The sequence below is a fragment of the Mesocricetus auratus genome, unplaced genomic scaffold, assembly GCF_017639785.1.
Source record: "Mesocricetus auratus isolate SY011 unplaced genomic scaffold, BCM_Maur_2.0 Super-Scaffold_100008, whole genome shotgun sequence".
Taxonomy (NCBI): Eukaryota; Metazoa; Chordata; class Mammalia; order Rodentia; family Cricetidae; genus Mesocricetus; species Mesocricetus auratus.
In genome coordinates this window covers 20,188,621-20,211,077 of record NW_024429192.1, presented here as the reverse complement: position 1 = coordinate 20,211,077, position 22,457 = coordinate 20,188,621, and the positions used below count along the sequence as shown (strand labels likewise).

At 35.9% G+C, this 22,457-nt stretch overlaps 1 protein-coding gene across 12 annotated transcripts in view; it reads right to left on the bottom strand.

Moving 5' to 3' along the window:
• Positions 1-22,457, bottom strand: part of Robo2 (roundabout guidance receptor 2) — a 1,424,536-nt gene that overhangs the window by 1,090,728 nt on the left and 311,351 nt on the right. The window contains exon 1 of one of the 12 annotated variants that reach the window (XM_040750572.1): positions 14,158-14,953. The exons of 3 other annotated variants lie outside the window; for them this stretch is intronic. In XM_040750572.1, the coding sequence (XP_040606506.1) occupies positions 14,158-14,287 (130 nt within the window). In that variant the 5' untranslated portion in view covers positions 14,288-14,953. Of the gene's footprint in view, positions 1-14,157; positions 14,954-22,457 lie in introns of those variants that run through there. 8 more of the 12 variants (XM_040750573.1, XM_040750579.1, XM_040750577.1 and 5 more) reach the window with 8 other exon arrangements.

Sequence of the window (22,457 nt, the reverse complement as noted above, 5' to 3'; positions counted from 1 at the left end):
AAACTTGTCAAATTAGAAGTTGATTCAATATTTAAAAATATAGCTTTTTTAAAAATGTCACTATAAGAGCAATCTCAAATGCTTTGATCCAGGAGATGTGTGTGTGTGTGTGTGTGTGTGTGTGTGTGTGTGTGTGAGTGTGTGTGTACATATACATACAATACAATAATTAACATATATGATCATAAATATTGTAGTTGTTTGAAAAATTCAGTATTATTTTGATTGAGCACAAATACTGATGCATATTTTACCTGCAGAGAGATTTTAGAGGGGATTTTGTTACATGATTCTGGGATGCCAGCTGTAACTGAACATCAACCGACCATGGACTGAGAAGTTCAAACAAAGAGGTTAAAGCCAAGCAGCATAGAATCTAGAAGTGCAGAGGAACTACGAGTCAGACGGGGTTAAAGTCATAAGAAAAGAAAACAAAATGGGATCAAAGTTTGATTGAACAGGAGTGAGGAGAGGTTATATATAAAAAATAGAGGCTCCTCTTCAAGAGGCAGCTTGCAAGTGACTGGAGTCACCATTTGAAGAAAAGTTACTCCTATTTTCTAAGAATAAAGTGCCTCTTGTGAATTTTCTTGAATGACAAAGAGTTTTCAGATTACTTGCTGTTTTAATAACTTTTTGCTGTGAGCACATACGAAGTACATTTGTTGTTTACATTTAGAAACAGGAAAAAGTTTAAAACCATATTTCATCATTATCATTCTGTATAACTTGGTAATATGTACCTTGGTGCTAAATTTATTTTGTGCCTGACCACCCATGGATTAAAACAACTTATTCAAGAAATCTATATCTTACTTATTCCACTTGAAGTGGGAGGAAAGCTTCAAAATGATAAATACCCACTGAAGCCAACCATAAACAACATTTGATTCATATAGACTGAAACTTGTTATAAGTAACAAATGATTTAGATAGAGCACATCTAGCACTGTCGAGTGATGAACATTTATTATAGGACTACCACCACAGATGAAGCCGTGGTAGACAGTAATTCATCAGTCAGATGCAGCCCCACAACAGATTGTACCTCATCAATGGCGTTAGTATGTCATGAAGCTTCCACATAGACATCACTAGACCATTTGTTAAGTGTATACTACTTTCTCACTGACAAAGCAAAGGGCATTTGGTATTTTCATTTATAAGTAATATCAGAATGAATTGATGAGATCTAGACATCTAAAATAGAATTTCTGTGTGGACAGGTTATTGAAATTCAGAGCTTGCTGTCTTCACCCAAAATAGTCGTAAAGGGGATGCTTTATTCTCTATTTTTAACAAATGTTACAAGATAGAGGTCTGCATTTAGATTTTGAAATGCTAACATTAAATATTATTTCAAAAATATGTCTCTGTTACAGCAGGATGAGGAAAATATGTTACCACTTTCTGCTATGAATCTAAGCATAGAGAGATTTTCAAAAAACATTGCAAGAAGAGAGAAATAAAAAGGCTGCATGAAGGCATGTTAGATGTTATTAATGCTACAAGATAGTTATTTTAGGGAAATCACAATGAAAGTTGGCCCCTCATAGTAGATAATTTCTTCTACTCCTGCCGCCTTTGATTGCCTAGGAGATTTAACTACCCATGGGATTAACTGCACATATCTGTGTTTTGCTCCCTACTATAACATCTTGAAAGATCATACCAAAGGAAATTTGAAGAGAACTCTAAGTAAAATATTTTTAATCCTATTTGGAAAAAGTGTCTAACCAGAAGGAAATTATTATACCTAAATATTTATCTTACTTTTAATTGTGTGTATGTGGTGTTTTAAAATTTAATTACTTGCAAATATGTTTTTCTTTCCCAAGCATCATGTGTGTGTGTGTGTGTGTGTATGTGTGTGTGTGTGTGTGTTGCCCATGTGCAAGCCACTGCCTGCAGAAGCCAGAAGAGGGCATTGACTCTCGCAGAGCTCGGTAGTGGTAAGCATGGGATATGAGTGCTTGGAAATGAACTATGGCCTTCTTCCAGATTAGGAAACACATTGAACTGTCAAGATGTCTCTCCTGCCCAGGAAATTACTTTTAAATTTGGATTAACCAGTTTATTAATGTTGAAACTGCAATCTATTATGGAAATAACTCCTTGCAAGGGCTCGTAGAGGACGCAGAACAGAGAACACTCCTGTGTTTCTATTCTGCATTTTCCCAGCCACAGATCACAGCAGTAAGAAGGAGGCTGTGATCCCAGATACAGGTCTTTTGGTGTTATATCTATCACATAGTACCTGTGTGGTACCACCTGACTCCAACCTGTGGGATTTGCGAGAGTTAGAGTAAATGGAACATTACATTCTTGTATTTGCTGAGCCTGGACTGTGAAGTTTATCTGCCTTCCTCAGGTCTTCCAAGACTTTTTTTTTAAGTTTTCAGTCTGTCATTGTGGCAAAATCAGTGTTAAGTCAGGTCTTTGGAGTTTGGTGTCTTCTTATTCATTACAAGGTTGGAGACATATGACAATTAGTGACATACTTTATAAGATGAAATGATACATTTTATATTAGACAATGCACAACTTTGGAAAGTAGTTTCCAAGCAAAATTTTTGAAAAACCTTTATTAGTATGTAATGATGTAATATTATCAAATGATTAAGTTGCCATAGTTAATATTTCTGGTTACCTCTTCAAATTAGAAGATGAGGGTTGGATGGGAACATAGAAATAATTTCTCTCATGATGAAGATTGCATTATGCTCACATTTCTAGTGGCATTAAATATCAGGATCCATGAGGCTGAATATCATTATCTAATGACTCAGTCACATTAGACACTGCTTACTACATTGACAGAAATCTGGGAATTCTTTGGACATCACTAAATATAGGAATACTTGTTCCTCTTCTTCTATGCTCTTGTCTCCATTTTCATTTCTCCCCTAATTTGGGTCACAGGTAAGCAGGTAAAAGAACCCTTCTCCTTTTTGAAACATCAGCCACATCTTTGCTTATCTCTACAAGATGCAAAATGCAACCATTTCCACTCCCTTATCCTGGTGAATCAGCCACTACTTTATATTATCTCATTTAAAACATTTGCCAAAATCTCTATAGTTCCTCATTATCTGTGACTTCTTTTCTCCTAGTTTTCTAGAATATAATCGATATGAAAAATTTATATGTTATAGGAATGTTTCCACAGTGTGAATCAGTGTAAACTTATTGACACTCACATATTGCCTGCCTAAATTTAAATGTTATTAATGTCAACTGGTGTCAATGACATTTAAGCAACTCCTTGTTAAGATAAAATGTTAATGTTTTTGCAGACTAAATTATGGCATGGTCACTTTAAAGATCATTTTGGCTATAGGAAAGATTTTTACTCAATTTTGATTTAAAGAATCAATAAATTAAAAATTTTTTCTTACAATACTGAAACTGACTCTGCTGATCAAACTCCTAACTGCCATTCATTTCCTATCATTCTGATTTGACATAATATGTGCTTTATTCATTCTGCTTTGAAAGAAAATTGATAAGATGTACTTTACATATTACATTTACATATTACAAAAACATTGTGAACTGCAAGCTGTATGTTTTTATGAACACATATTTATATATTCCAACCCCAGCAAACTCATATAACATGTAAGTTAGTATGAATAAGAATAAGGTATAGGTACCATCAGATTTTATATAGAAATAATTTTATATGTTGTAAAAAGTACATTATATGTTAGTTGTGGCATGAACAGGAAATGGATTCTGAATACTCGCGTATCACAGGCTTGGTCACCACTGCAATATTTAGAGCAAGAGTTTTGAGGAAATAGTTGGATCATGAATGCATAGAGACACTTTCAGATGATTTCATTGATGGATTGACAACTTAGTGTACTAGTATCCAGATATGTCTCTTTGTTGTGCCTTTTGTCTTTCCAGATTTTACAAGTCATAGGCTATCTTTCAGCACATGAGTTCATGATGCTGTGCCTCATCAAATGCCAATTGCATGAAGCAAGCCAAACATGGGCTGAAACTATGGGTCTAAAACCTTCCTGAAGTAAATGGGCTTTCTTAGGTATTTGATCTTGGGGAAGGAAAGCCCACTAACACAGCATTCAAAATCTGATAAATAAATTTATGTCAGAGAATTTTCAGTTTGGTATGATACAAAATAATACATGCCAGGGTGTTTTAATTTATTTAACAAGACCTCATATTGAGAGTACCTGAATATATTTGTAATATTCTGATTTTCATTAAACTTTGTATCAGAAAATTGCATTCCCATATCAAAGCAAAAATAAATAAATTATATTCATTATAGTTTTTTCTTCTTCTCTACAACCCGACTATTTTAAGTGCCATAGTTTGTGTTAGGTTGATTTCATTGTTTTGTTTTGTTTTTCTTTGCTTTGATTTGAGTTGCTTTTTGAGACAGGGTTTCTGTGGGTAGTCTTTGCTATTCTGGTACTCCTATTTTAGATCAAACTGACCTTGAACTCAGAGAGTTGTTGGTCTCTGATTCTTGAGTTCTGAGATTAAAGGAATGTGCCACCATGCCTACCAATGGTAGGTGGATCTTAATTGAGCAAGTTAAACAAATTTTATCTACTCAATCAGAGATGACTGTTTCCATAAAATTATTAAAATGTCTAGAGAAAACTGGAGCTTTGAGGCATGTTTTGAATGTATAGTGTGCAAATTACATAAAACTGCCAATCTTTAATTATTAACCCCTAACAAACACACTACCAGGAACTTTCATAGATAAAAATGATTGCAATTTGACCAGATGGAATTAAAAATAAACAAAATGCTTTTCTACCCTATCATTATTGCAAACATCTACAATAACCATGCAATTTAGAAATCACCCTAAAATACTAACTGTGCATCTTTAACTTATCAGGGTGAATTGAGATCATGTGGATACATGGCTGTATTCTACTTTTTCAGGTAAATCAGACCTATGAACTTATCAGTCATTGTATGCCAAGCAAGAGCTGTAACTCTCTTATTTAGACCCCATAAAGTAACAGACACCTAACAGTGCAATAAGTTAGTCTCATAGTAACCTACCAGCTGATAGCTTGTATGTATCAGCACCAATAAACAGAGAATTCTGTGACTGTCCCTGGAGTTTGAGCCGGGTACCCAGTATTTGACAAAGCTTACTTAACCATCTGTGTGCTCACCCATCTGGATCTGGACACAGGCCATCACTTTCAGCACTCAGACTCTGCAGTACCTTTTCATTCAATAGTCTCCCTCACAAATCACAGCTTCTTCTGGGCACTGGTCTGGTTCATTATATCATCAGTGTCTCTAAGCCTGCTTCCAAAACCCCCTGCAGTTTCTTTAACTTCTACTCATTCTGTCAACCATATATATATATATATATATATATATATATATATATATATATATATATCGTTGCACAAATCTGTACTGTGAATGAATATTAGTAATTAACATGGAATAAAAGAATCTGCATTGACATCAGCCATGAAAAATGCCTGATATTTAAAGCACTAAATATGGGGAACCTTTCGTTATTCAAAATTCTACTACTGTGAAAAGATAGAAGTGATAATGATTTTTATTTTTCATGGAACTAACGTTAGCTGGATGTGGACAGACAAACCCAAATGCTTTTAAGGAAAGCGCCGTCGTTGACTCTTCCCCTGGCATTTGTGAAGAGAGCTTTTTCCCAGCAAATCCATTTGTTTGCTGTTGACACCTCAAAGTATTTCCATGAGTACCAAGGTCACATCCTCCATACCCTCCTTTTACATAGCATTTTGACTGGGAGAGAAAACATGGCACAGAGACGTTTAACATTTACTGTGGTGTGAGGTTTAAAACCACTGCAAGCTCTTCAGCTGTGATTATAACTGAATGTTGAAGCTGTGCTGGGATCCACTGCAGAGTTTCCAGTGTTTCTCCGTGTTTATATATTATTCAGACAAATACTGACCCTGAAATAGAAAAACGCTTTTTATCTCTTAAAACTTTTATTGAGCATGGTTCAAAATGCAGACAGTTAAGTGCTGTTCTCTGTGTATTTAACTCAGAGGGGAGAAAAAAGCTGTTTGGTGCCCATTTTAGAATCACTGGCAATAATACAGACAAGGAAGCATATACTAGGAGTCATGGAGACACATATGAAAAACTAAAAGTTTGAAATTAATTTGAACTTGTAATGCACCACGTGAAAATCTAAAAATCAGTTTCCATGCAGAACAGCTTGAAAGTTTTCCCTGCCATCTGGATTTGGACCTGGGTTATTCAGTTCCAGTTCTGCCCTTGTGAATGCTCCAATTATATATATTATATGGAAATGGTAATCTCCAAAATTCTGAGGGTTCTCTGTAGATTTTTTAAAATTTGTTTGTTGTGTTTTCTTACATGGTCAGTTCCCTCCAACCATTTTCCTAGCAATGATATAGATGTCGCTATTTTAAACCATGTTTGATATTAATGTTTGGGTTTATTGCATTTTCAGAAAACAATGTTCTTAGTTATTCACTGAGAATTTAGCTAAAAATAGAAAGAAAAACAGAAAGGATTTGTAACATATTTGGTGAGCTTAAAATATAGATTGATGAATGCAAATGAAGGAGGAGAACATTTCAACTTTGACTATTCAAAGTTTTAAAGCCAGTAAGAAGCAACAGTAGTATATAGGCATAAGACTAAACACTATGATTCATAGGAAATATTAGTGCAATGGTCCCAAATAAGACATGTTAAATAAATGATTTTGAGCATACAATTACTTTCTAAAGAAAAAAACATGTGGCAATTATTTTAAACATACAATATTTGTCCACACAGGCACTTCTGTAGTTCTGTGAGAATTCTGAGCATCCCTGAAGTTAAAGAAGCTGTTCTCAGAAGTTGCTTCTAAAAAGATTAAGAAATAAGTAGGAAGTCAATGCTCCTTATGCTTGATAGCAGTTGCAAGTTAAGTTTAGCAAGCACGACTGACCATGATGTAAACTTAGTCCCACTGTGACACCATGAAGGCATTAAACGCAAGACCATGTGGATGAAAATGACAGGCATTTAAATTACCAAGAGAAAATATAAAAATGTACATGCCTAGTACATTAACTGACAACTTAGGGATTCCAGTAGCCACTTGAAGTAAGTGAAACACCAAAGCATATAGTTCATCCTCTAGAAATTACTAGAGTTTTCCTTTGGAAAAGCATGCTGTCACTCACAACATGTTTAACTTTTATACCCACCCATTTACCATTTACATAGGATTCTTCAAACAGGTGCATAATTATATATATCCAATAATTTAATTAAGATTTGAAGAACTCTTTTTAGGACATAGAGAGCTGAGCCTTAATTATATGCTTTTAACACAATGAAGACCCCTCAAAATATATTTTGTAACTAGTAATTGAGGTAAACTACATAATTTATGCATGTAAATACTTCAGTGCCACAACATAAATATGGATTAATTATATGCTAGATGTTTATAAATACATTTATTACTGATTTTTAAAATGTGTGTATATGTGTGTTTATTGACATGAAAGTCAATGTCTTATACAAGTAGTAAAAAATTTCTCTAAAACATTTGTGCAAATTATTTTGAAGTATAAAACTACCTAAGATGATTTGAATAACATACTCACCCCAAGGTTAGTAAAGTTTTCAATGGAAACTTTTCACGAAAAATTTGTCACACGGGTACATGATCTTTTCTAATGGACTACATTTATGTTTATATTTTCTGGCCAGTTAAAAACTTCTCTTGGGGTCGGGCATGGGTGGCGCACGCCTTTAATACCAGCACTCGGGAGGCAGAGGCAGGCAGATCTCTGTGTGTTCGAGGCCAGCCTGCTCTACAGAGCGAGTTCCACGACAGCCTCCAAAAACCATACAGAGAAACTCTTCCTCGAAAAATCGCAAAAAAATTCTCTTGGGAGCATTTGATAAGTGATTTTTAAATCATTGGATTCATAGAATTAGGTTTTCTACTGCACCACGCAAGCCCACTATGTCTAGTTCATGATTTAAAGTATTTTGTTAGGAGTATAGTATATATCACTCAAATTTGAATATACACATACCTTCATGTTGTCTTGAAGACCAAAAATGGGAAGACATGATCATTTAAATATCTCCAGCTAATAGAGTTTAACTCGTAGCATTAGACAACCCACATCCTCAAACCCATATCCTTACTCACATCTCTAACACACTTCGTGACATCTCAAAATATGAGTAGAATATTCTGATAGATCAATGAAAGAATGTGCTGCTTAGCCAGAAGTGATTCTCAGACCTATATCAGCTATCGCTTTGATGGCCACCAAATTATCAGCTGGTAACTATGCTATTAGAGGTTTAACAATGTGTCCCTCTTTGCCTAATAGAATCTTGGTCTTTGTCTCAGTCTGGTGTCTACTTCTTTCATGGCAAAGCTTTTGACACTGATAAAAAAGGGATTGCATTGAGCATTTATAGAATCTATTCCAACACTTTATGCAGTGAACTCTACATAAAATTACAGACTGAATGTATTTATAATTTTACTCTGGAAAATAAACGCTCTAGGTCTTAAAATATTTTTTATGAAAATACCAGAAAATTATTGTCTGTATGTAAGAAAACTAGATTACTAATTTTATAATTTGCATGATGCTTGAATTCTAGTCATTCAGATAAATGTCATTGCTTAATGATTACAATGTTTTATTGCTGTGACTACATATTAGAGAATTAAATACTATCCCACTTTCATGTAATCCAAAAGACTCCAAAATGAATTCTGAAACTCCAAAATTAATTTTGTTGTGATTTATATTTAAACAGTAAGTGGGCCTGCTTATTCAGAAATGACTGAGAGTATATAAAGTAATGATTACAATGGATGAACAGTTGTCTAATCCAACCCTTTAAAATTATTCCTTGTTCAAAGTTCATATTGAATTGATACATATAAACTATGACTTGCACAGAGAAAAGTTAGTTGACATCAACATCCACTCTCTAATCTAACAATATAGAGTATTTCTCAGGTCACTTATATTTCAATATGAATTATAATAGTAATCTAATAAATCTAATAAAGACATTTTGAAACATATCAGATTGGGAACTGCAACTGTTTCTAACCTCTTAAAGCCAGTATACATTTTATGTGAAAGGGAAAAACAAGTAAGGCAGTGTGAGTGTCACTGTGCAACACAAAGAAGGTAAGGTATTCAAAGGGCTAATTTAATGGTGGCAATGAAATTTTTAATTTAATTTGAGGTGTTTTATATTCTATGAAATAGAAGATCATATAAATATAATTTGAGTAGTAATACCATCCTTCTTGAAGTTACACAAACTACAATGTTTTTAAAGTTTTAAATATGGTAATGACACAATTGAAGATTTCTTAATAGAAAAAATCCATTGCAATGAAATATACCCCAAGAAAAATGAAATATTAATGTCTAGACATTTGTAAGTGTAATAATGTCTCACTACCTCTATGTGATTAAGGTTTTGCTATTTGATGCATCAGCACCCTTCAAAACCAACATATAATTCACAGAAACAAGTTTTTCTTTGGCAAAATTGCATGCCACCTTTAAGTTTCCTATTGAGGATGTGGGTATTTGATCTTGGTTTCTCACTTTAAGCTAAAATTTGGAACCTTCAGTTGCCTTTCCAATCCCATGTTCTAGGAGGAAGGTGGTCTTAAGGACTTGAAGTAGAGGTGCTTCCTATATTCTAGTGTTTGGAATATAAAGGTTTTTCAAAAATGCTATTTTCTCCTTTTTCATAAACACTAGTTTCAATGAACTTGTCTCCTTAGTTGTAGTAAAAATTTTTAACAGCTGAGAGACTTCTCTGTTAACTATTAAAGATCTCTATTTGATTCACATAATCTTCAATTGAATTCAAATTTTAACTTGACAAATTTAGTCTGGAGTCTAGTCTTATTAAATCTATAGACATCCAATAAGAGAGTATGAAAGTAGTGTGAAAGGAGAGAGAGAGAGAGAGAGAGAGAGAGAGAGAGAGAGAGAGTTAAAGCGATACAATATTTGTCAAAGTCTAAGTCAGTAGAAAACTTTTTCTTCTAAAATTTACTTGTTTTTGTTTTACATGAATGAGTATTTTAAATCTCTCTGTGTGTGTGTGTTTAATGTGTATGCAACACTGTGCATGCCTGATGCCTGCAGAGGACAAAGAGGTTGTTGGACCCCTTGGAACTAGAGTTACAGAAGATTGCGAGCCTCCCTCTGTGTTCTCTGCATAAGCAACCTGTGTTCCTAATCACTGAGTCATTGCCCAAGTCCCAAAATGTTGAAATTTTATTAGTGAAAATATTTATCCCTTGAATCCTAAAACCTCTTGTGATACACTGTGCTTTGTGGGTTACTTGACAAAGCAAAGTACATTTTTCATTAATTCATTTAACTGCAATAAAATTTTTGTAGTGATAGATAATTCCCTTGTAGGTGTTACACAGGTTAAAATAGTTTTAAAAGTTTATTATAAACTTTAAGGTCCAAAACACTTCACAAATTCCAATATATTCTGTTTTAATTGACAGTATATAAGATGGGACCCTGCAGATAATGGCGCTTTCTGAATATCCTGTGTGCATGCTCCAGTGCACCAGGCGCTAAAATAACTGAATGGCATTGTGTGTGTTCATAACACATTCTAGTCATTTACAAAGGGAAAAGATAACTGCCAGGGAAGCTTCCTTTGTTTAGCCAAGATAGACATGGACAGTCAGTTGCTATAATTTATAAAAGGAAGCAAGGTGGTGTGTGTGTGTGTGTGTGTGTGTGTGTGTGTGTGTGTGTGTGTGTGTGTGTGTGGTGTGGGGAGGGCTGAAAGAGAATCTTCTGACTCGTCAACTTTTGATAACCCATGCCCAGCTCCCAGTGTTATCCCCTGCATCTTCACTGACAAGGTTCTAAGAACCCACAGATACTTCAGGGGGTTTTATAGAATCAAGTCAAGTGCTTCTATGAGAGGCCTCATAGGCAGAATCAGGTGTAGCCCTGCCCCTTAGCTTCATCAGTAGCTATTCTGATTCGTCATTGCTCACTCAACATCAAATGCTCAAGTTTGACTCTCATGTTTAATGTCAACATTGCCTATTTCTATATTATAAAACTAATTTTTCTTACAGCAATTGCTCTCCAACTTTTCCTTTTAATAGCAGCCACAAACATTGAAACTTAGCTTGTTTTAGTTGTCAGTAAGGGAAATATAGATTTTTAACATTCTATTTATATTACATTTGATGTACTTTGTTATGTTATTGGAAGTATGTGATTGAAGCACTTCTGCATAGCTATGCCTATGTTTTCTTTCTTCTGACTGAGGGTAATTGAATGTAAAATAATTGTTTTTCTTAATTTTAATGAAGATGATGTCATCAATGTCATTAGGATTTTCAGTGAGGGTATTGTGAATAAAAACTCTCAGGATCGCTTCTGTTATGCTCTGAGCTAATCAGATGGGACATCTGCCTTCCCTTAAGGAATTCATATAATGTGATTAAATAGAAAACCATATGCCTGAGAGAAAACCTGCTGGCCTACTAACCTACATTTGAATGTCACACTTATTGATAAGCTTAAAAATGTCTGGGTAGCCAAAAACATTCAGCATTTTCCCATCAGTGTTCTACAAGTCAGTCGGTGTTCAGACATCTGTTTTGCAATGGCTGGTGCATGCTGTCTGCACCACCCTTCCCAGACCACAGCTTCACACTGGTCTGTGATGTCACCAGTTATCAACCCTGTCCCAATAACCTCTTCTTTCAGAATGACGGTTCCTATTAATACAACAAAAACCGAAATTGTCAGCGTGGGCAGGTTGCCATATGGAGGTTGACAGCTGCTCAATCAGATTAAGACAAACACACACAGGCAACCGACGTGAGAGTAAAAAAAAAAGGGGGAGGGACCATAAATCACTTCTGAGGAAAACTCTTATTTGGTTATTGGTATTTTTTCAGGACTTTCGAGATAGTGTGCTAGTTTTAAAGGTCTTGTTTATATGCAGCTGCATTCAGATAGTATTGACATAAAGCAAACCAAAGAACATTGCTTCCCAAGCAATGGTGTCTAAAGAGACTCATCCCTTCCCACTCTGTCCCATACATACCATACCTCTGCCAGATAAGTTAAAAATTAGTAAAAGACCCCTACATCCTACAAAGTAAGATAATGTTTAAAAAAACTGTTCAAAATATGCTTTTAAAGACTTCATAATATGCCAAGGGAAAATTTTACAACCCACTGAAAGATAACACACCATCATCAATAGCCAAGCTCATGAATACATAAATATTTACAACATGTACATATGCATATCAAGGCAAGGCTGCATTTGCAGAAACCCTGAGTCTGTGCAACACATTTATGCGTTGCATATACAATGATAAACAGAGGCATTGAAAAGGAAATTATTTGGAAGCATAGTTGACACATCGAAAGTTTTCTAGTAACTTGCCTGGCCTTTCCACACATGCAAGATTTCTTTTAACACTGGATAAAATGCATTGCTATGATTACCTACTCCTGAACTTGACTGAGTCACATCTCCATCATACAGCAAAACCAGCATATTTCTAGCTGAGCTAGTTAGAGTACATCAGAAAAAAGTAGTGACATGTTCAGAGACGGAATATTCCAGACCTGATTTACAAATGAAATCTCCCGCATCTGTATCTGAAGCTGTGTGGAATGAATAAATGCCCGGGAGCATGCACAAGCATTTTGACTAGGTCAACACTCTTCTAACAACTTAACAGCTATTTAACATTCTCACTGGGGTTTGTGAGGTCTGCATCCACTGCTGAAGTTTAACACAGGAAATTAAACTTTGACATGTTATAACTACTGTCTGTCTTTGAAAACTGTATATAAGGAATGTAAGTTAACACTCCTGACATCTCCTGGAGTCGATACAGCCATACATCTTTTGATCCCAAGCCACCTAAAGCTGCCATGCAGGTTCACATAAATAACAGCTTGCAGAGTGCAAGTGAAAAATCCATTGATAACCCTGAGCAATACAGTAATGTGGTGATATAATTTACAAGGCCCCAGATGATTTGACCCTCTGCTCTTCTGGTAGATGTGCAGCAATAGTCTAAGCTAAGTATCTGCTGGAACTTCTCACTGGAATGTACGTAGGCATGAGATTTGTAATGTCTTTAAAGATGGAGAGAAAGATCAAACTGAAGGGATTTGGGTATTTAGAAAATCCTGCTGAGATACTGTGATAAATTATTAAAACTTCTTGTTAATGAATCTGCTTCCCTTGAACCTCAGATCAGCACATAACATCAAGGCAAAGGTGTGTGTGTGTGTGTGTGTGTGTGTGTGTGTGTGTGTGTGTGTGTATGTCTGGTTGGAGGGGGCTTACATTTAGAAAACATTTTTAGAGGTAAGATCTATGCACAGCAATATCTTCAGAAATCTTCCATCAAGATTTCCCTTACAGCGTACATACTCTCCTGGGATATTTCTGCAGCATCATTTTAGTTTACTGCACCCACAGAACACATAGCTTGACAACTTGTGTTTGCAAAAACAAATGTCATCGGGTGAAGCAGAACCAACTGAACTTTGAAAAAGGGTAGAGTCCAAGTCTCAAAAATCCACAGTACAAAATTTTCAACAGCCAAAGAAAATCCATGACCAAGCTCCAAAGTACAGTAAGCCTTTTCCCTCGTTCAGCAGATACCTCTTTGACTAAAGTTAACACAATTTATCTTTATTAACACGTCAACTGTGATAGAGGCAGCCACAGATTTAGTGCTGGTGGCACTGTTTCTCTGAACATCCCCCTGATCATGTCACAGAATCTGCCAACAACTCAAGAATATTCTGAATCTATTTCATTTTTTAAAGACAGCATCCCGAAGAGAGCAAACATCTCCTTGCACTGAACAGCATGCATCTGGCTCTGGAGTCTCCCCACTGGAAACAGTCATAATGCACCGAAGGCCCTGCATCCCCCAAACTGCAAACACATATTTATATCAGCAACTCTTTCTCCCAGCCACCTACCACACAGATCCCTTTTCCTGAAATAAAAAGCCGATTTCAAATAGATATCTCTTGTCTTAGCTACCCTTGCTCACTCCATTTCGACCTCTAACGTGAAACTTTCACTACTTACCCCCCTTCCAAGGTTTGCCTTTCCAGGGGGTCCTGGTCAGCTTGCAGAGAGTTGGTCCAGAGAAGAAAAGCATCAAAATGAAGAGAAGTTCAAGTCTAGTAATTTTCTCCAGTCTCTCGGATGGTAACATTTCCACAAGTGAATTTTGCAAAATTTCTCACATCCTCTTCCCTCCCGGTTATGAAAATAGCAATAATCATTGAGAAGCTGGGGGGGAGGTGGTGTTTTGCCAGCTTTAGCAGCTGAAGGAGCAGCTCCCTGATGTAGCCCTAAGCCAAGCTACATTTCTCACGGATCCAGCTCCAGCTCCTCAGCCCGCAGTCAGCGCTGTTTCCACTTTAGGAGCTGTAAAATCATTCCTGCTCTCCACTTTGCTTTCAGTGGGAATATTCCTCAGCGTCCTGCGTGCACTTGATTGAAAATGATAAAAACAGGAATGTGGGTCCAGCAGAAAAGAGAAGAGATGTCAGGACTGTGTGAAAACATGAGAAGCATTTGTACTGACAGCTTTCAGGCTGCCTGTGTGATCCTAATAGCCGTGCAGCCAACCAAATTGCTCTTTTAAGAGTAATAAGGCTTCAGTGAAAGCCGGTATCACAGCTACTTGGGTGGGTAGTGCTCGGCTTGAAAATCACCCAGGCACCGCCACAGATAACGACTGCTTCAGTCCAGACTCAGAATAGCAAAAGCTGAACAAAAATATAGTACGCACAGAGGGTAGTTAATCCATTGTGAGGACAGAGGGGGTTTCCAGCGATGTGCTAGCTACAGGCTCAGAACCTAGAATGTACTTTCCTTTTCCATTCCTTCACCTTGTGACTTTACAAAAGCGTGGTAACTGCACTGATTATTCATAAGTGGATCTGAAATATTTATTAGGTGCAACATTAGTACATGATTTTTTTCTTCCCAACAGCAAAACACTAAGGGGGAGTTCTCAGGAGTTGTGCCCCTTTTCCTGTATCGAAGTCCTTTTGACATTCTTGTGTCCTTCTCTGTCTCTAAAGAACACATAATGAGTGTCACAAGCAAACTTTGGGAAATATCAGACAGGATCTACCATGGCTCTGCTAATCAATCATTCAGCGAATCATTTTTGTATTTGTTTATGCATGTCACACGGAAATACAGTCTCTCTAGAGGCATGTTGGTCTTTTGTAACTGTATTTATGATAACATTGGTAGTCCCAGGATGTGTTTATCTTGAAAAAAAAATCAACTCCGCCCCTGGATGAATGGGAACAAAGTCTGCTCAAATAAACAGAACTTGATGTCTACAAACTAAGGTGAATGAAAAGAATCAGAACAGTCTGGCAAATATTTCAAAACTGTCTATATTTTAGTATTGTCCATATTGTCAATTATTCTCTACTCAGTGAGCCACAACACATGAATTATGTATTTATGTACTTTAAAGCAATGGCTTCCGATATTATGGAAAACACCAATTTTACTTTCAAAGTATGATAAATTGCCCTTTTCAAATCATGTGCTTCAGAAAAGTACTTCATCAACAATGAGTTATTCTGCTTTACATGGTCTATATCTTATATTTAAGAGTACAGTTAATAGAAAAGTCCACTTTTCTAGGAAAGGAACAGTGATTTAATAGGACACCCAAAAATATTTTCAGATTGTCTTCATTTGGAAAACATAATCACCTTATATTTTTAACTCCCAATTTTAGAACTTACAAGATATATGAGAATGGATTATATCACGCCCATTTTGCAAAGAGTATCTTAAAATTTAAGTCTGAGCATATTTTAAAAGGCCAGCTTATATTTCACTCAGAATTTGATTTCTCTCAAATCTCTCCTCTCCTTGGTTAGTTGTCATCACCTAACTCCATTAAATGCATTCAATAGACATTTGTAGAATTGATTGAACAACTCCCTCACCACTATCTCCACTATGCTGTGTACTGTTTATCAGCTTCATTCCTCTTATAGGAAGACTATGTATTTATATTTTTAAAAAGTTTGCTTCCCTGTCAATGACCCATGATAGGAACCAAGCCATAGATTTCTCCGGTGGATAAATTGGAATAGAATTTAAAAAAACTGGACAAGTGTTGTTCATGGTGGGAAGGTCGTTTTACCCCAGAAGAGAGGTCAGAAAACCTGCACCTGTGAACATGTGTTGAAGTAGCCAATAGAATGAGGGTTCAAACAACCAAAACTCAAATGTAGACTACAGAGACTTTTCCATAGGAACTTCTGAAGTTCTTGTTAGTGGAACACCTGCCTACCATGAAAGCTAAATATTTGATATGTGCTAATTCATTTACAGTTCAATAAAATCAGAACAGTTATCACCCCCTCCTAGTATATTGTTAGAGAGAAAGCTTAGCTCTCTTATCCAAGCTCATAAAGATGTGGTTTGAACTCAGTACAGTTTGAGCATGTGCTAATCACCATGGTATGTTCTCTGCTGAGCCTGTCTATGTCCAAATTCGTGAGATAACTTTTAGGTTACTATGTCCATTCTCTGAGAAAATACCAAATACAGTAGTGATATTACACTCGATATGTCACATATTGCTGTTTTATATTCACAAAAGCCAGGTAAAGTGAGTTTGCTACTATCCATCTTTACAGATGGTTCTTTGTCCAGTGTGACATGAATGATAAACCCAGGGTCCAGAAGGACTGGGCATGGATTCATATTTCAGTATTCTAATTCTCTTTTCTATCTCTTGCTATAAGGGTTAAGGAAAAGCAGATTGAAGTCATTGTATAGGGGTATGTGTCAGAGAAAAATGAGTAAGCAGGTAATCGTGAATTGAATTGGTTATAGTAGTTAGGAAGTATACAAACAAAAATAAAATATTAGAGACAGTGCCACTGAGAATAAAAAGAAGAACAAATCCCCTTTACCACATGCTCCTGTGATGAAGAAAACAAGGAAACTACAGGCCTTAGTAAGACTTAACTTATCAGAATTTATGATACAACATAATAAATGTAGTGCTGGTCACAGAGTATGTTAAAAAGACTTCAAAGAACAGAACATATCAAAGAAGATATAAGTGCAATAGAAGACAGGTAGAAGACTTGTTTTAGATGATGTACAAGGCAGAGAATCATCTTTGACTATAAATCATCATTAGTATCTATTTTAAGGAGAAGTTAGGTCACACAAAAGAGAGGCCAATCTGAGTTGAGGGAACTGTAGGATCAAGGCCATAGGATGCAAGAAGCTTTCCTCCTTCTAAGATGTGTCAGGGCTATAGTGCACTCGGATTAGTGAAGACATGGGTGACAAGCAAGTGATGAAGAAAAGTTAGGCAAAGCACAGATTAAATTATTAAAATATATAATAAAAATTAAATGTACTAGCTACCAAAGTTCTTACATGGTAGGCTCAATGATGGGTAGTGGGTAAAATGTAGTGGAAAATTCCATTATACTTAATTAGTTTTAATAGCAACAAATGTTATTTGGTGGAGAACTAACTTGGAAGCAGGAAAACTAATTAGAAATGTATAGCAAAATTCTAGGCAAAAAATACTTGAAAACTGACCTGAAACACAATTTATAGGAATACTATGTGAGAACAACTTTCAAGTTTTATTATCAGTGTTCTTTAAAGAAGAATTAAAAAAACTCACAAGAATGAATCAAGCAAAATATGAGGTATTTTAAGACCAGTAAAACAAAACTACTTTTTGGATTTTATTTTGCTAATATCTTAAGTATCCATGATATAGTCCTTGTCATTAAGGCACTTGGATTCTTAAGAAATGAATGCTAGGCTGGGCATGTAGTTTACTGCTAGAGCATGTGCCCAGCATACATGAGGCCCTAGTTTTGATGAGCAGCACTCTAAGGAATTCAACTTATTAGGAAAGAGAGCCAGAGAGAAATTGATGGACTTTTGCTCTAGTCTTTAACCTCTCATCCTAACCACGCTCATAAGTTTGTTTTGTCTATTCATGTAATATCATCTCCAGGTTTAGGACTATTAAACAAGAATTAGGAAACAAAGAATTATGTTAATATTTACTATAATGCCACTATTTGTTTAATTATACTTTGTAAAATGTTTCTGTTTATGTGCAATAAAGATCTTGTCTTTCATTCATTAAAGAGATTATATCCCCATAATCTCTTTTCTCTTCTCTTTTAAATTTCATTTTACATTCCAACCACATTTCTCCCTCCCTCCCCTCATCATGCCCTCTCTCATCTCCCCCTATAATCTCTTTAATGACAAGTAACAGACATATAATTTATGCTACAGTGTCTTTAACAATTGAAAATATAGGAAAACAAAACCTTGGCTAATAAGTTTATAACAGAAAACATTACTATGATTTCTAACTTCATTTGAAATTTTATCTATACCTAGTTAATTTAACTGAATATGTTCCCTTCATTAACTGTGGGTGAAGACTGAACCATTTTCAGTTTGTGCTATGAGTTTCCCTACAAGATAGTGAAATAGTTCCTAGGGTAGGTGAAGTTGTTGCTTTCAATACATGAACGTGTGAACATTGTCTTTATCACCACAATGGAAACTGAGCAGGTGGGTGGGAGATGGTTCTAAGGAAGAAAATGGATAGATCTAGTGACATTGCTAGGTGTCATACAAAGCACTGGGCTATCCTCACAGCAAAGTTAGCTGGTAGAGAAATACTAACAGTATTGAGACTGACACAGGTTGTGGCGTCAACTCTATCTGATCACAAAATGGTGATTCTATGATTCTAGCTATTATTTAACATAAGCACAATAAAACCAAACACTCTCATGATGACTAATTCTCCTTAGATGATCACAGATCATTTACTACCACTGTTCATTCCAACAGCAGCAATGCAAAATACCCAATTTATATTCTACTGCTTCAAATAAAGCCTCCTGCTTCCCCTTCTATAATTTACCCAGAAGAAGCTCTCATCCCCTGAACACCTTACATCAGACCACAGAATTGGTGGATTTGCTGAGCTAGAGTGCTGAAGGAGGTTCAGTGATGCTTGTGTATATCAGTATAAATCTCCATCCAGAAAATTCTCAATATCTGTCTGGGACTTAAAAGACCAAAAAACACCATTAAGCACTATAACTGTGTAACTGTTCAATTGTGTTCCTTTTATTAACTTGACAGTGATTTTCTTCTATCAATCATAGGTGGCTCTGTTGTTAATTTATTTCCTAAAGCACTGTTGACAACCAATTAAATAAATTTTAGTTAAGATTTAATGAGGAAGTGGTAAATAGGTAAAGAATTGTCTTGATAATTCTTGAAAGGCCACGAACTAATCAATTAATTCCTACAACATATGTACATTGCTGCCATTAATTGCTTGACTACTACACTCTAACTCTTCATGATTTAAATTCTGCTCTGTTAGCCAAAAGAGGGATTTACATATTTAAATTGAGTATTAGATTTATTTTTATTCTAAAAGTGTCTGTGTATAGTTTGTGTCTATGGGTGGATATATGCACATGTGTGCACAGGAGGCTGTAACATCTAGAAAACAATCTCAGACACTCACTCTGTGTTGGAGTTAAGTGGGTTATGAGTTGTGGGTGTTAGGAACAAAACTCCAGTCATCAGCATGATCTGTTCCTATGACCTTATGAACCATCTTCCCAGTTCTCATGATGACATTAAAAACCATATATTAATTCTTCATCTTTACTATATCTTCTTTAAAGAGATAGGGAGTTATTGATCACTTCTTGTCTGTCTTTGTCCACTACAAAAAATCATTCAGAAGCTAAATAAAAGGACAATCTTTGATGATTGCAAAAGTTAAAATGACAGTTAATGTCTGAGAGTATTTCCAAAGTCAAGTAATATTATTACACAGATGGTAGTTAATAAATGTGTATTTCCCTTAGATTCCAGTGGAGGAATTAACTCGAATTAATTAAAATCTTGACCCAACTCAGTGGAAAAAGGGACATTTCATTTGCTTTTGTTGAGAAAATTTCTAAAGGTTCTTTTATTTTTTCTTTTCCATTGTCAGTTAATTTCTAGAGTGAACATATTAAACTCTATCTGATGATTTAAAATCCGAGTGTTACTGAAGTGTTCAACACATCTCATTCTCATAGCCTGTATCTACAGCATACAAACAGCAGGGCTGAATCTAGACATAAGGTCAGATGGAATAGGAGACCTCTCAACTGTCTTCTTAACACTGCAATGTAGTGTCTTGCTTTTTATTATTATTAAAATATAAGTATATCATTTTCCATTTTCCCTTTCTCATCCAAACACTCTGATGTGTCCAACTGTTCCCCCTCAAAATCATGGTCTCATTTTCTTTACTTTTTGTTATTATACACACACACACACACACACACACACACACAAATCAGCCTATTTAGTGTAACTCAAATATGTATGGATAGTCACATTTAGGAGTTCATCCCAGGGAGGACCATTTCTCCTGTTTTCTGGATCCCCTAGTTGCCTGTAGCTTTGTCTTTAGGAGAAGCTCACCCATGGAATACTTCACCCATTTGTCAACCCAAACAAGATCTGAAGAAGCACAATACCAATACTAACATAGAACAGGGACGTCTAACATCACAGTGTTTTTATTAGTCTCCTTTCATTAGAAGAATTTGATGAAAGTTTATCTGTATTATTTGAGATATTCAATTGTCATTTCATTCCATAATATTCTCATTTGTTGTCATGTATGAAATATTTTATTGTCAAAAGTAAAACTTTAAAACTTTAAGACCGACAAGTCCAATCAACTATGATAGCATTTCCCTTAAGCTAAACATTAGAATGCATTGCGATTCTCTGAAAGTACTGAACATTTATCTGTCCTATTCTCACATTAGCTATCCTTTTTAAAAGACATTTTATTTATTTTAAAACAGTCTTTTCTCATTTTGCATACCAATACTATTTCCATAACAATCCCAGTGAAGCCACTGGCAGTGGGACCAAGTTTTATCCTTAGTGCTTGAACTGGCTTTTTGGAGCCCATTTTCTTTGGAGGGTTACATTACTTAGCCTAGATACAGGGGAAGGACCTTGGTCCTTCCTCATAGAGATATGCCAGACTTCCTTGACTCCCTGTGGGAGGCCATACCTTCTCTCAGGAGTGGATGGGGGGGTGGGGTGGGGACAAGTTGGAGAGAGCAGAAGAAGGGGAGGGAGTAGGAACTGGGAGTGACATGTAAAATGAAAATGATTGTTTAAAAATAAAATCCATAATATTATCTTAAAAGGAAAAACAGCTGGCTACAGAGAGGAGAATTTGTCTTCTTCATTGATGAATTCTGTTTTGGTTTATCTGTGGTTTATCTAATGGCAAGGGGTCAACCGTAAATACCTGTGTATGTCCAACACTAAATAGACTTGGGAGCTCAGTAGGTGGTATGAAGACACACACACACACACACACACACACACACACACACACTAAACACATACATATTGAGTGTAAAACAAGAATAATTATAGGAAAAGACGTCATGACTGTAAAAGGGCAGAGGAGGAATGCAAGGAGTTGAAGTGGAAATGAGGGGTGAAAATGATACAAATGCATGAAAAAAAACTCGAAGAAAGAATTTTCTGAGAGAAGGCGACTAGCCTTACTGCAACTTAATATCCCTTGTTTGGTTGATGTCCATGGGGTGGGGGAGGGAGGAGCGCCCTTTTCTGAATAGAAACAGAGGAGGACTAGGTGGGAGGAGGGAGAAGTAGGCAGAGGATCTTGGAGGAGAGGGGAAACTGAAATCTGCATGTAAAAAATATAATAAAATAACATTAAAATAAAATAAATTTAAAAAGAAAAAGGTTGAGAAAGACAGCTTACCATTTTGTACTATAAAAATATTGACTTTTAAAAAGTGGTTGAAATTGAGGGAGGGGTCAGTGAGAACTGAATTGTTTCTACACCCCAGTAAGCCTCTCTGCCTATGAAGCAATCCAAATCAAACAGAATTAGAAAAAAACACACTTAATGGATACAATTCTCTGGATGTCTTTCCAGTTCCCCAGAGAGGAGACTGGAAAGGGAGTCTGTATTCTGGGCAGTTTAAATACCCTGTGGGAGTGGTCTTAAGCATCTCTCTGGGATGGGTCATCATTTGGAGGGCTGTTTGAGATGCAGCAGGATTTGGAGAGAGATAGAGGAGGGGGCTTGGTGGAACTTCCACAGTAACAAGAATCACATGTGGAGAAATTTAAGCTCCACAGTAGTTTTGATTCAGTGAGATGTTTGCTGAACCAGGGCACATACCTCATGCAATAGTTTTCTCCTGTAGCTTTACAATGTGCTCCTGGTTTTGAGATCATAATTGTGCTCCAACTCTAGC